Consider the following 13,239-nt stretch of genomic DNA (forward strand, 5'->3'; position numbering starts at 1 on the left):
CTGCGGTCATCTCTCTTGGTTGTGCAGCGTTTCCTGCCACATTTCCCCCTTCCAACAGACTTTTTGTGGATGTGCTTTGAAACTGCACTCTGTGAACAGCTTGCTCTTTGAGAAATTTCTTTTTGTGTCTTACCCTCCTGATGGAGGGTGTCAATGACGGTCCTCTGGACAGCAGTCAGATCAGCAGTCTTCCCCATACTTGTGATTTAGTTTACTGAACCAAGCTGAGTGTTTTTCAAGGCTCAGGAAACCCTTGCAGGTGTTTCGAGTTAATTAGACGATTCAAGTGATTCGTTGAACACCCTACTAGTATACTTTTTCATGATATTCTAATATTTAGAGATAGGATATTTGAGTTTTCTTAAGCTGTATGCCATAATCAGCAATATTAAAATAATAAAAGGCTTGCAATATTTCAGTTGATTTGTAATGAATCCAGAATGTATGACATTTTTGTTTTTTTAATTGCATTACAGAAAATAAAGAACTTTATCACAATATTCTAATTTTCTGAGACAGTCCTGTACATGTTCAAAATAAGAAAGGAAACATTCCAATGAGCCATCAATGTTGGCAAATTAAATAATACAACTCTCTGACACAACATCAAAATGTGAATCATACCCATATGACATTTGGGAATCAAAAGGTTTGAAATGTCTTAATCCTTCTCTTTCTAGGACAAGTATCTTCCTGGAGATTTTTTCACTTATTTGGAAAGCATGAAAATGGTCATGGAAACAAGTTTCATACTCAACCAAAACAAAAATAACTTTTCCATCGTGAAGAATGATACAGGTGATTTTGCTGAACACTGGCATGTTTTCCTCTGTTCTTGTAAAAACAAAGAGGCCAACTCAACATTCAACTCCACAACACTTTACCCAGCTTGTGAGTTTGACAGTGGCTTGTGAATCAATGATGAGCTAGGCAGATATATCTTCTGCTTATTCTTGCGTTTCAAGTACACACATTTTGACTGGATTTAGACCCAATGATAAGCTAATGCAAACTGGTGTTTTTTCGCAAGGGATACTGTCAAATTCTTGAAGTTCTTGACACAGTCTTTGAAAAATGTGTGTTTCGCTTCAAATCTCATAGTCCAGATATGAATGAGTGGCCCAATTGTTCGAGTGCACCTCGGATAGTGGACCATGAAATTATGTTTTGGAATCACGTTTGAAGGGTACAGTTCTTTAAAAGGTCGGTGATGTTCAATGATAAGGTGCTTTAAATACACAGTCCTCTCTTCGGTGATAGAGTATGAGAACACAATGTTTATAATGTTCAGCAAGAAGAGCAATAAGTGCCAGTGTAATTCATCCTCTGGTACCAAGTCGCCAAATATCAGAGTTATGTTTGTGATCAAACACAGTGTTGGTGATGCATTTACCCCTATTCCATGAACTTTAAAGTCCAACTGACATCACATCTAGTCCTCCCTATTTGTAATGAAAAATAATGTAAATGTGTTTTTCTTAATGAAAATATCAGAAATGATCCCTTTTATCAGCAAGCTGCTGAGAATTAAGTACGTATTACCAGGGCAGTACATAACTGGTACGCAGGTGCGCGGCAAACATCTGAAATGTGTAACTTCACTTGTGTCACTAAGGATCCACTGTTGAATTTACCACATATTATATATTTTACAAACCTGAAGGCATTTTAAGATTTGTATGCAAGTATTATCCCAAAAACTCAGTAGCAGGACCGTACAACAGAATTGTGCCAAAACTACGCCAACTGTTATGTGATTGGTGTTTGTTATTGGCTAGTACAGAATATCTAACAACCTGTCTCATACAGATAGAAAATACAAATCTCTCAAAGCATTTCTGCAACAAAACCCAGAAATATCACCTTAACATAATCAGTATAGATGACAAAACATATGTCTTGGACTGTTGCAAGTTCAGGAAAGACATCCTCATCCACCTCTATGCCTTGCTCATCAGCACTTTATTTTCTGGTATGAGAAACTTCTTTTGCACTGAAGCATAACAATAAACAATTAACACAACGGCTTTTACTACCCCTTCAATGACTTTGAACAACACAGACAGAACTTACCTGCAAGTATGAAGTCTGAGAAGCTGACTTCATCCAGTTTAACCTATTTGTTTGTTTCTCCACGTTTTACCTTTAGCAACATCTTGACCACTTAACCTGTTCAACCCTGAGGCCCCCGCTCGTGGGGGCTGTGGGTTTCGTTTTTCTTCACGAAACTGTGTCTCAGGGCTTCTTAACATTTAAAAACCTATTAATGTGTCATACCAACTTAACGGGAAGAAACTCAGCTAACTGACGATACGAACCATCTTTACCGAAACAAAACACAAGTCTCACAAGAATGAGCGAAAAAATGCTAACACACTTAGCACAGAACTCTAGGTTAAGATACCCTTATTACATATCGGCTCTGCACAAACAAGATATCGATTAGCAAGCTGAGATTCCACAGATTCTAGGGGTATAAATATCATCACCAAGCGATCTGAACACGAGACAGGGGAAGCAAACACAGACATCACAACACGGAGCTTTACGGAGCAAAAAAGGGACAATAGAGGTTTCTCAATACTCTAATTTCCCCTCCTCGACTCCTCGGTCCTCCGGTAGTGACCCGGAAATGGATTTCAGCGCGCCATGTTGAAGGACATCTCATTTCTCTAAACGCACATCGAGGACCGAGCATCGAGGAGGCTCTCTGGAGGAGCTCTAACCGAGGAGACACTGATGGGTCCTCCACAGCTCTTCCGCGGATGCATTTCCGGGAACGGTGGAGGCGTGACGCACGGCCGGACTGATCTCAGCCAATGATAGCTCTGCATGCATACCCTGGATATTATTTTAGTAACTGCTTTCATCGCGACGCGGTGTTTACAGAGAGAACAGCTGTGAGGTCCGTGCAGAAAGCAGAGCAGTCTGTAAAATATAGGGATGCACCGAATATTCGGCCGAAATTGGTTAAAAAGGCCCTTTCGGCTTTCGGTTTTAGCACCGAAAAGATATCACTGAATGTCAGAGAACAGGGTTACATTGATCATACTCCGCATATTTGTCCGGGTGTTTTGATTTCAAGTGGTGAGGAGTAATCCCGAAGTGGTGAAAGTCTTTGCAGTTACACCCCCTCGAGAAATGTCAGCTGAACACGTTTTACAAATCGCAATCCGCGCCTCTTTCTCTGATATTTTGAAATATCTCCAAGCGGCAGACATGTTGGGTGTGAGCCAGCCGCGAGCATGGTCGCGCGCCGTGCTTGTCGCCGCGTTTTGATTACGTCATCACAACAACACGTTAGCTTACCAACGTAACCCTGTTCTCTGACATTCGGTGATATTGGTGAAAGCCGAAAGGGGCCTTTTTAACCATTTTCGGCGGCCGAATATTCGGTGCATCCCTAATAACTTTATAATATATTTTGGTTAAGGAAAACAGTGATGCTACCATAATATTGCCTGATATCCTACTTGGTTGTAGCCGTGTTTTAAAATTGTTCTGTTTTTATTTTAATAGTTTCTTTGTAGTTGTATTTACTTTTTTCTGTTTCCTTCGAGCTTCACTAGAGGGTTATGCACCCTACGTGTGTTACTGTGATATATTGTATGCAAATGTATTCACCTTTGTCCTAAAGTGTATTTGCTACTGATGTACTTATTCATTGCTACAGTACTGTTTATATTCTATTTTTGTCAAATCTGGAAATAAAAAGAGTTAAAAAAAGAAAAAGTCAGTCAGGCGAGACAAACACTGCAGAGAAACTACATATTATTAAATGACTAAAACAGCTATGTTATAAACTATGATGCGTATATTAAACAGGAAGTGGTAGTATTGTTTCCTACCGTCTCCCAGTGCCAGCACAGCCTCCTTGTTGCCAAGGTTACGCAGTGCGAACATGGCACGGTAGCGTTCAAAGAGTGGCAGAGTCTCATCCAACAGGGCGATGCGCAGCTCTGACACACTCTTCCTCTCTGCCGGGGGGGCGGGGTCCACAGAGCAGTAAGGGTTCTCATCTGTGCTCCCATCGTCCAGCTGCTTCTCTCCTCTGGTCTGCAGCCATTCCAGACGACGCACAGCCAGCTGACACGTCTCTGCTACCTACATTTACAATAAGACTCACTCTTATTCCTTCATACATTAGCTTTGATTGACATTTTTGTACTGTTTCAGGGACAAGAAACTCAAGCAACACACAGGGAAATGGAGGATTAGAGTGAATGAATTCCTTGTTTAGCTCACATTAAATGAAATATCATATAATTTAAATAACTCCAGCAATGAAACAGCCTTGATTCTTGTCTTCCAATGCATATTTAATTGTGACCCTAAAATTAGGGAAATCATCTAGTGTTTTTAGTATTTATTCGCCTGATAGCAGTGCCTTGCTAGTAACAGGATACCCGTTTTGCTCTTACCTCTATCACGGGATCCTGACTATACTCTTTCAGTAAGTCCAGAACCACAAGATCACCAATCGCCCCCAGAGCCTCTCCTAGGGACAGACAGACACACAGAGTTCTAATGCAGCAGCTCAGGCAGTTGTATTATGTCCATTACTAACAGCAAATACGTGTATTATTTTCTTCATACTGTGATCATCTGAACATTTTCTGTTGCTGAAAAGGCTGTTTGTCTCGTTTCCGTGAAGTTATTTTAGGTTGAAGACGCAGCTTAGTCAGGGCTCTCGACTAACTTTTTTCACCATCCTCCCGGAACCGTCCCGAAATACAATCTAAGCCGTCCCGAAATTAATGTGGACCGTCCCGACATTTAAAATATTAGTTTTTCTACATTATCATTAGCTAGAATCATTCAAAGTGAGCTTTAACATAAATAAAACATCATACAAATCATTAGATGATAATTCATCAACCTTTTTATTTGAGTAAATCAGTCAATCACATAAACAAAGGCCAAATATATTTAAACAAACACACAAACGAGAAAAATTACTCTATTGAATCCAATCAAGTCCCATCCAATTAACAAAAAAATCCAACACTCTGTCCTGAAGACAGAACCCAGAGTAACCACTAACCAGGATGACAGTCTGTAACAGTCAGGAGACCTCTACAAACTGCCCCTCCCCCTCGCACACATACGGGAGAGAGAGATCTCGTCTGGATTAGAACTCTCGAAAATACATCATAGACGCATGTTGTAGTCTTATTGCATATTAGAAACGGAGTTGGCGAAACTAAAACTGCCATATAATGTTTATGTAGCAATACTACATATGACATATTTTTTAAATGTCTCCAGTGCCGATAAAAAGTCAGATAACGTCGGAGCTTAACATTACCACTGTCTTTAATAATTCCGGCCCGGGGACCGTTTAATACCGGGGCTCGGTACCCACCCCTACATGGGGAGAGGCGCAGCATATAGCTAAGGACTAAATACAATGGAGGGTTCTCATCTCAGCCTTGTTATTACCCATAGGGGATGAAGAGGAGTAAGTAAATAAAGAGGCCAGGGCTCCAGGGTCTGGTTCTGCTGTGCGTTTTTGTGATGTAACGCTAAAACATTTCAGAATTCCTCCACGGGATGCCATTGTCATTGTACATCACTCAACCCGCGAAATACACACACTCAGAGCCATATAATAGATAAATGGCGCTGCACACGCGATTATGTTGACAAGGAGGTTTAATAACTGTGTGCTACACAGAACGTGCAGTCAGTTTCATTTTCATCGCTGTTCATCTCGTCCCAAAATAATTTTTTATCCTCCCCGACACTATTTTTTTCGGCCCCGGGACAACGGGACGTCCTTAAGCTCGAGCCCTGAGCTTAGTACTGTAGTAAAGTGCACATTTGTGTGTGTAATTGTAGTGTCCGTGTGTGTTTACCTGCTTCATGCCTGACCATGGGATCCTGCTGTGTGTCTTTGAGTACTGCAGTGAGGGAGGGGATGGCGCTCGTGTCCTGCATCTGTCCCAGGCAGTACGCCAGCTCGTGCTTCAGCAGGGCTGACTCATCACTGAAGGCCTTACTGATCCACTGCACAGCCTCAGCACCTGACACACAGGACCAGACGTTACACACGCTACTAATTTGAAGTGCCCATCCTAAACACTTTTGATAGTGTTTTACAGTCATTAATTAACCTATCTGTTGGCACAACATAACATGAAAGGGGACACAAGCTATACATGGGAGCAGGATTATATAGAACAATACAAATTATGTGTGTGATATGTGTGTGTTTTGGGTTCCTGGGTCATTTTATTTATTTGAAAAGTTGAAGAGATCCTATTTTATTTTCTATTCATTTAGTAGTGTGATCATTTTTTGTGTGAGCAGGTATTGGCATCTCATAATACTCTCATGTATTTTATGTGTATTTGAAAAAATTATGAAAGGTAATGGTGGGTAGATGTGTGCGTGCTAAGGCTATAATGATGTTGCTCTAATGTTCCAGTCATTAGGCAGGGCGAAACACACGGTTCTCTCTGACTTCCCCTCAGGGAAACAAAGTAATAATGTTTCCCTCAGCAATTTCAAAGGCTGTTTGACCTAAAAGCATCTGTGGGAACTTGTCTCGCTGTTATTCGTGCTAAAGTTTTTAATTATTAATGCAATTTCTTCTCTTCGACTACTTAACATGTTCATGGGTGTTTGTATGTTTGGTGGACATGTGGTACCTCCCAGGTTCCTCAGGGTGAATAAGGCTCTGAAGCGGCGGGTCAGGCCCACTGCTGGGTCCACCAAAACCTGACCTACTGCGGTCACCGTCTCCACACTGGTCATACTGCCACACAGGGTTTCTGATGGAAAGGAAAGAAGTTCATTTAGCCGCTTATTCTTCTTTTTGCCACTTATTCATTGTAATAATTGTGATGTGCTGATTAAATAAACATACAAAATATATCTATTCTCTCTTAAGTACAACGTCTGAGTACTTCTTCCACCTCTGTTCATTTAGAACTAAGCCGCTTAGTGCATCGATTCTTTAAATATCACTCAAATAAAATACTGTACATACCAATCAATTGGTTGTTGCTCAATGGGAGAGGTCCCTATGTCTGGCTGCACTTACTGTATGTCTGCCATATACTGTCTATATGGACTGTCCATATAGACAGAATGTATGGAGGTATCTGCTGGTGTCTCCCCGGCTGACATAACATATGGGCTGCCAGCCACGTTTCAGGCAAAATCAGTTGTGTCATAAAAGGCTGACCGGACAGAAGCTAACTGTTAGCTTCATGAGTTAGGTAAACTTCACATAAACATTGTATAGTAAGTAGCTATACAACAAATAATTCACAAATAATATCCGCATTGCGGAACGTAACTTACCTCCACAGTCAAGAGTAGTTCTTAGAAACAGCTACACCCGCCTGAGACACACCGCTCCTGTTGCTGCCGCACGCTTACTGCAACTTCCGCTAAAAAGGCATGTACATCCGGGAGATTGTTTTTCAGAATAAAAATGTTTAACTCACCAATTTTACTTAAAATAAAACACACAACACATATTTTTAAGAGTAATAGTAAAATAAAAATATATAGAGGAAAGTTGTATCAAAATATTTTGTTGTCATTTTTCCAGCCAGCATGAGATGTAAAATGTCATGTTTTAGAGTAGACGACAATTAAACCAAAAAGTGACATATTGAAAACAATCCACTAATGTAAGCATCATTTGTTATTTCTTTGTTGTAACAATGCTTCTTGGTTATACATCTTATACCGTTGGAAAGCCTGTTTATTTACCTTTCAAATGGTGCCATATTTATGAGGAACATGCATTTTTGGGATGACATATATTATATATTTGTTTATTTATTTGTATCATCTTGTGTTTGTATGTTGTATAGATATTTCGTGCAGATATACATTTATTATACTTTGTTTTGGTAATACCGCTTTTATTATGAAAAGATATGTGGCGGAAGTGTTATTCGTGTTGCTGCTGCTGGCGGGACTCTAGCTTGACTGTGGTCCTCTGAGTACCGGTGTGCACGGGTCGGATGAGAGGGGGAGAGGAGACAGCTGGATGTGAGATTTAACTGAGACACCTTATCCGTCTCACAGCGCGGTACTGTCGGCGTGCAGATCAGCGGCCTGCCTACCCACCGACCTGTGGTTCTTTCACGCCCCCCCCATCACCCATCCTTGATGTTCTGCTGTCCTTCTTCCTCCAGCGGTTCTTCTGTTCTTAGGATGCGACGGGCCCGCGCTGCTCGTCACAGTGAGGAAACATCCTTCAGCCGCTGTTCTGCCTCCAGGTGCCTGGCTCCTCTTCAACAGATAGATGGGCTCATCGGGAATATTTAGCCTGGGTTAGAAGATTTAGAAGGCGTCGTGCAACCGGGCAGGCATCACTGTGGGAGTGTCCTCCATCCTCCATAAAGCAGGTATGAAACAACAACAACAACACGTCTGCTCCTGAGGCTGCTGCAGGCTGGATCACATCTGTTTTCCTGCTGTTGTGTGATGTGGCTTGCAGCACAGTGGACATTGTGTCTCACAGAGCAGGAGACACATGGCTCCATTGTTGGCTGCTGTCAGTCCATCTGTCACTCACTGTCTGCTGTGCTTAACACCGAGCCTGGCTATATTGTATACAATTTATTCAAAATAGATTGCCAAGAATATAAACAATATGTTTCATCATGGCTTCATTGTATTTTAAATTCAAATACATTGAAACCACATTTAACACTCAATTGCTAATTGATAGGGTATGTGCACATTCTCATACAGCCTTGCCAAACCATTTCAGAGTTTGGAATATTAATTTCTGTTGGAAAGGTGAAGGTGTAAATGTAATAAATCATGAGCTTATTTTTGAATGGTTGGGTTGTACTGAACTATATTGTATTGAGAGGTGCTTATCATTTGTTATCCTACTTCCATACATCAGGGGCAAAATATCATTTGTGTTATAGTTTTTACCCACACACTCCCCCCCTGCCTGAAACGCTGCCATTAGACTAATTTGCTTACTTCTGCGACAAAGTGACATCATTATTTAACACTCACGCTTCTATTGACTAGCGCTCCAACACATTGTACGTGATTGTGGTGGGACTTCTCTACGTGGTTGACCAATCACAACAGAGCCGGCGAGCTAACCAATCGGAGCAGACTGGGCTCTGGTTTCAGACAGAGGGTGAAAAGACATGTCACAGTAGAGGCACACAATACAAATATGAACCTGAAAATGAGCTAAACAGGGCTCCTTGAACATGCAAGTAAATTGATGATACAATAAGAAAAGTATGAATGAAGAACTAATGAATAAATACATACATACATTTCCTTTTCTTACTTTCTCATGCAAACTTCTTCATATAATTAGGCTGCCTTTGTATTAAAGATATACACGTTTTATATTTCTAGTGGCTTAGTATAACATCAAATATATATTTCTTTTTTATTTTCATTTATTTATTTCCTGGATGGCTTTTTTGTAAGGGATGTTTTGAACTAGCATCCTGTTATATGTGTATATCCTGTTATGATTGACAGCTGCACGTCAGTTGAAGTCAGATATTAGAAGTAAGGGAACTCAACTGAATAGTATCCCTAAAACCTGATTTGATAGAGACATGTTTCTCCATTAGAACAGAGGAAGGCCTTGATGATGGATGCTTGTATCCATCGTCAATGCCTCTTGCCTCATGGTTCCTATGGCAACAGTCATTCACAGACAGAGACGCATATCCAAAAGAGCTTTAATCTGCAGCCGTGTCACAACGAGTGTTTAATCCCTGTAGAGCTGCTGTTACCACACACTTCACTTGATAGGATTCATTCTTTCAGTCAGTCAAGTGTTTTCTCAAATCACACAGCAGCGTTACTCTGGCACAAACACATCTGGATTTGTATTATTGAGGGTTTCCAGAGTCTTTTTGTACAGGCAAGATAACACATTGAAGGGGCCCTATTCTGCTTATTGTCAGGTTTCATAATTGTATGGACATGTTTCCATGCTTTAATGTTCAAAAAGCTCTTTATTTTTCTCATACTGCCTGTGCCGCAGCACCTCTTTTCACCCTCTGTCTGAAACCAGAGCCCAGTCAGATGATCAGACAGGTTAGACACACACTTCCTGCAGGTTTGTGTGTCTTCTTGTTTTTACTGAAACCCTATATAATAGACCTCTGAACGTATTTATTCAAACCCCCTTTGAGGGAAAAGGATAGGAAATATAAGGTAGCTTTTCACAATATGGACTCCATGCTGCTGTGTTGTATACCTGACATGAGCTGATCCAGGTTCAGTGGCTAGAAGTCCATTCAAGTCTGTTTGAACCTAGGTGTGTGCTTTTAAAAGGTTGCTTCCAATTCTTTCATTCCTGCTAGATCTCATCACTTTTTTTAATATTACTGAGCCCATTATCATTAGCATATTGTGACATATGTATTTTTCATTCTGTAATATCCTCGAGATAATTGCACACAGATGCCCTTCCATACTTCTGAAAAGGGACTGTGCAGGAAAGCTGGATGCCTCTGTATGAAACGAGACAAACAGCCTTTTTCTAAAAGCTACAATGTGCAACACAAAGCAGAAACACTTACCACGAGAGGTTTTCATCAAGGGTGACAGCTCGGTCATTTGAGCAGGCTGTAGAAGGATAGCACTGGGTCTCTGTAGCCCACTGATACTGTTGAGTTATAATAATACATCTATACTGTCCATTATCCATAATATTAGCATGGATACATGCTAGATAAAGAACGTTGACATGTTGTGCATACACCTGTATTGTATGTGTATACAAATTGTAGGTTGATTGTGATGGGACGAATATTTGACATCAAAATAAACTAACATTCAGGTTTCTCTTTTCTTTACTTTTTCTTTATTGACTTAGTTCGTCTATACATGTACTCTGCAAAACAAACTCATTAACATACAGTCAACAAAACAAAACAACAACTTGCCTTTTTGTATCCCCTAAATCCAAAATCAGCTTTTATTTTAAGTGAATTTCTAAATGAGCTCAACCATATCTGTATTTCTTGTCTAGTATCAGCTGACATCAAGTAAGTGATGGCGGTGTTCCCTCTGCTTCCTCTCTGCGTGCTGCTCCTCTCCCTCCACACTCTGGGTGGAGCGTCTCCTTCCTGTCCTGTGAGCTGCCGCTGCTACAGCCTCACAGTGGAGTGTGGCTCCACCAGCCTGAGGGACATCCCCAAACACGTCCCCCCCTCCACACAGGTAGCTGCACCCACTCAGGGAGGACGCTACTGCTGCGTTACATCCACACACAGTTCACCATCAAGTCTTAATTATTTGGAACATTCTCAACTTCTCTCTCCTTGATCACTTTCCCAGAAATCGAAACGGAATGTCAAACAGTTCAGTAAAGTAGATATATGAATACAATGAATAAGTCTAATACATCTTCTGCTCACATTTGTCTTCTTCTGAATTACAACATTCAATACAAAGTACATCTGAACAAAACCAAGCTCTAAACATAAAGATACATATTCAGAAGCCATTGATTATTATGAAGGAAATGAGGAAGCAAAATTAGGTTTTAGGATAAACCCTAACTCTCCGTCTCTCTTCCTCTTCCAGACCATCTTCCTGCAGGACAATGTGATTGGTCAGATCCGTCGTCAGGACCTGACTCTGTTGAAACACCTGCACTACCTGTACCTGCAGGTAACACACACACACACACACACACACACACACACACACACACACACACACACACGCACACACACACACACACACACACACACACTTTGATGTATAGTAATTGAAAGGTAATGAAAAGCATTTTCCATTTTTCAATCAGGCATTTGTGAAAGCCTCAGAGCGTCTGTTTTCATTTGTCACTAACACTGGGTTACACTCCGTGGAGCTGAGATGGAAAAAACAAACTAATAAAGTTCCAGTCAGTGTTTTACTGTGGGTGATTGGGGTTATTCTAACCAATTGGGATAACAAGTAGATCCGTGTCCAGGCAGGAACAGAAGAAGCAAAGGAGAAAAGGCACACGTTTTATTTTACCCAGCAGCATCAAACATTATGGTCTGGTTCCTCTTCCTCCAGAACAACAGCATCTCAGCAGTGGAGCCTGGCTCTTTCCAGAACCAGGGTCAGCTGTTGGAGCTGGCTCTGAACGGGAACCGGGTCCACCTGGTGACAGCTGACATGTTCCAGGGACTCGAACATCTGCGCATTCTTTACCTGGCAGGAAATGACATCACACGCCTGCTGGACTACACCTTCCGTGGTTTACAGGTAAGGCATGTGTGTTATGTTGTTATGACTTGAACTTAATTTAAAGCTATGCAAGATGCCCGTCTCGGCTCATGACACTATGAGGCTCAGCTGATACGTAGAGTTCCTCCATGTCTCCGCAGCGCCTGCAGGAGCTCCACCTGCAGCACAACAGCATCGAGATGTTAGCGGAGCAGGCTCTGGTCGGGCTCAGCTCTCTGGCTCTGCTGGACCTGAGCAGGAATAACCTCCACACCATCGGCCCCGCCACCCTCAGACCTCTGGTCAGCCTGCAGGTGCTGCGCATCACAGGTGAGCACCACACACAGGAACAGCAAATTCATGTTTTTCTTTATGTTTCTTTGACAACAATATCTGGACAGCATTTTATTGCTTTTGTTCAACAGACTAGCTCAGCCTTTAGTCTTTTATATATATATATATATATAAAAGACTAAAGGCTGAGCTATATACTGTATATTGGGCTTATTGGGTTGACATTGTTTTTGATTGAACCCCAACCGGAAGATGTTTGCTCTTACACTTTACCGCTCAATCTGCCAGGCCGTAGAGCAAGGAGGGCAATCCACATACGGAGATGAAAGTTCAACACTCACTGGCAGCGACATTCAGACTCCGCTTGAGAGATATGCTCAAATAAGTGGGCTTTTAGGTCTTCTTATGCTTGTTAGTGTTCTTAAGACAGGGCCAAAACCTTGCTGTGTTTCTCTGAAAATGTAAAAGTTGAGTTGCTCTGAGCACCAGAACAGCAGAACACTCAGAAAGAAGGACGCTGGGTGAAGTGCTTTTTCTCGAGGCAACTGCATACGATGGCATGCAATCTCTCCTCATTGAAAACAAATGCAAAAACACGCTGGTGCTCATGAAAAAGGCTCTATGTGGAAACAGCTCCTTGCAGTCAATGCATTTCTCTATGTCAGTGCAGTTTTCCGAAGATCAAATACATACACACGCTTGTTCACTGAACATGAACTCATCGTCTTTCAGTTCTCTGATATGTCTCCCACCCCC

The 13,239-nt window shown here is 41.5% G+C and overlaps 2 protein-coding genes across 3 annotated transcripts; one reads left to right on the forward strand and one right to left on the reverse strand.

Annotated features, from left to right (window-relative positions):
* Window positions 1–3,848: 3,848 nt before the first annotated feature.
* Window positions 3,849–7,399, reverse strand: dohh (deoxyhypusine hydroxylase/monooxygenase; the record flags this gene model as incomplete). The annotated part of the gene is made up of 5 exons (XM_010793009.1): window positions 7,312–7,399; window positions 6,654–6,776; window positions 5,859–6,026; window positions 4,422–4,498; window positions 3,849–4,104 (listed from the first exon to the last, which is right to left on the reverse strand). Coding segments are annotated over exons 2-5 (607 nt in total), but the record flags the coding sequence as incomplete, so codon positions are not given.
* Window positions 7,400–7,973: 574 nt separating this feature from the next.
* On the forward strand, window positions 7,974–13,233 carry LOC104964263 (leucine-rich repeat-containing protein 24-like). Of its 2 annotated transcripts, none has more exons than XM_010793007.1 (5): window positions 7,974–8,372; window positions 10,997–11,187; window positions 11,554–11,640; window positions 12,037–12,228; window positions 12,351–13,233. In XM_010793007.1, the coding sequence occupies exons 2-5, from the start codon at window positions 11,020–11,022 to the stop codon at window positions 12,663–12,665; spliced, it is 762 nt and encodes a 253-aa protein (XP_010791309.1). In that variant the 5' UTR covers window positions 7,974–8,372; window positions 10,997–11,019; the 3' UTR covers window positions 12,666–13,233. The 2 variants fall into 2 exon arrangements, with proteins under 2 accessions (XP_010791309.1, XP_010791310.1); XM_010793008.1 differs by having other exon boundaries at window positions 11,003–11,187.
* Window positions 13,234–13,239: the final 6 nt, after the last annotated feature.

This window comes from Notothenia coriiceps, unplaced genomic scaffold (assembly GCF_000735185.1).
Source record: "Notothenia coriiceps isolate Sejong01 unplaced genomic scaffold, NC01 NC01_scaffold00036958, whole genome shotgun sequence".
Lineage (NCBI taxonomy): Eukaryota > Metazoa > Chordata > Actinopteri > Perciformes > Nototheniidae > Notothenia > Notothenia coriiceps.

Bases quoted from the DNA above. Each gene is read 5' to 3' on its own strand.
- LOC104964263 (XM_010793007.1), top strand. From the start codon at position 11,020: ATGGCGGTGTTCCCTCTGCTTCCTCTCTGCGTGCTGCTCCTCTCCCTC. The intron at 11,641-12,036 runs GTAACACACACA...CTCTTCCTCCAG, and splicing joins TGCACTACCTGTACCTGCAG to AACAACAGCATCTCAGCAGT. The intron at 12,229-12,350 runs GTAAGGCATGTG...ATGTCTCCGCAG, and splicing joins ACACCTTCCGTGGTTTACAG to CGCCTGCAGGAGCTCCACCT.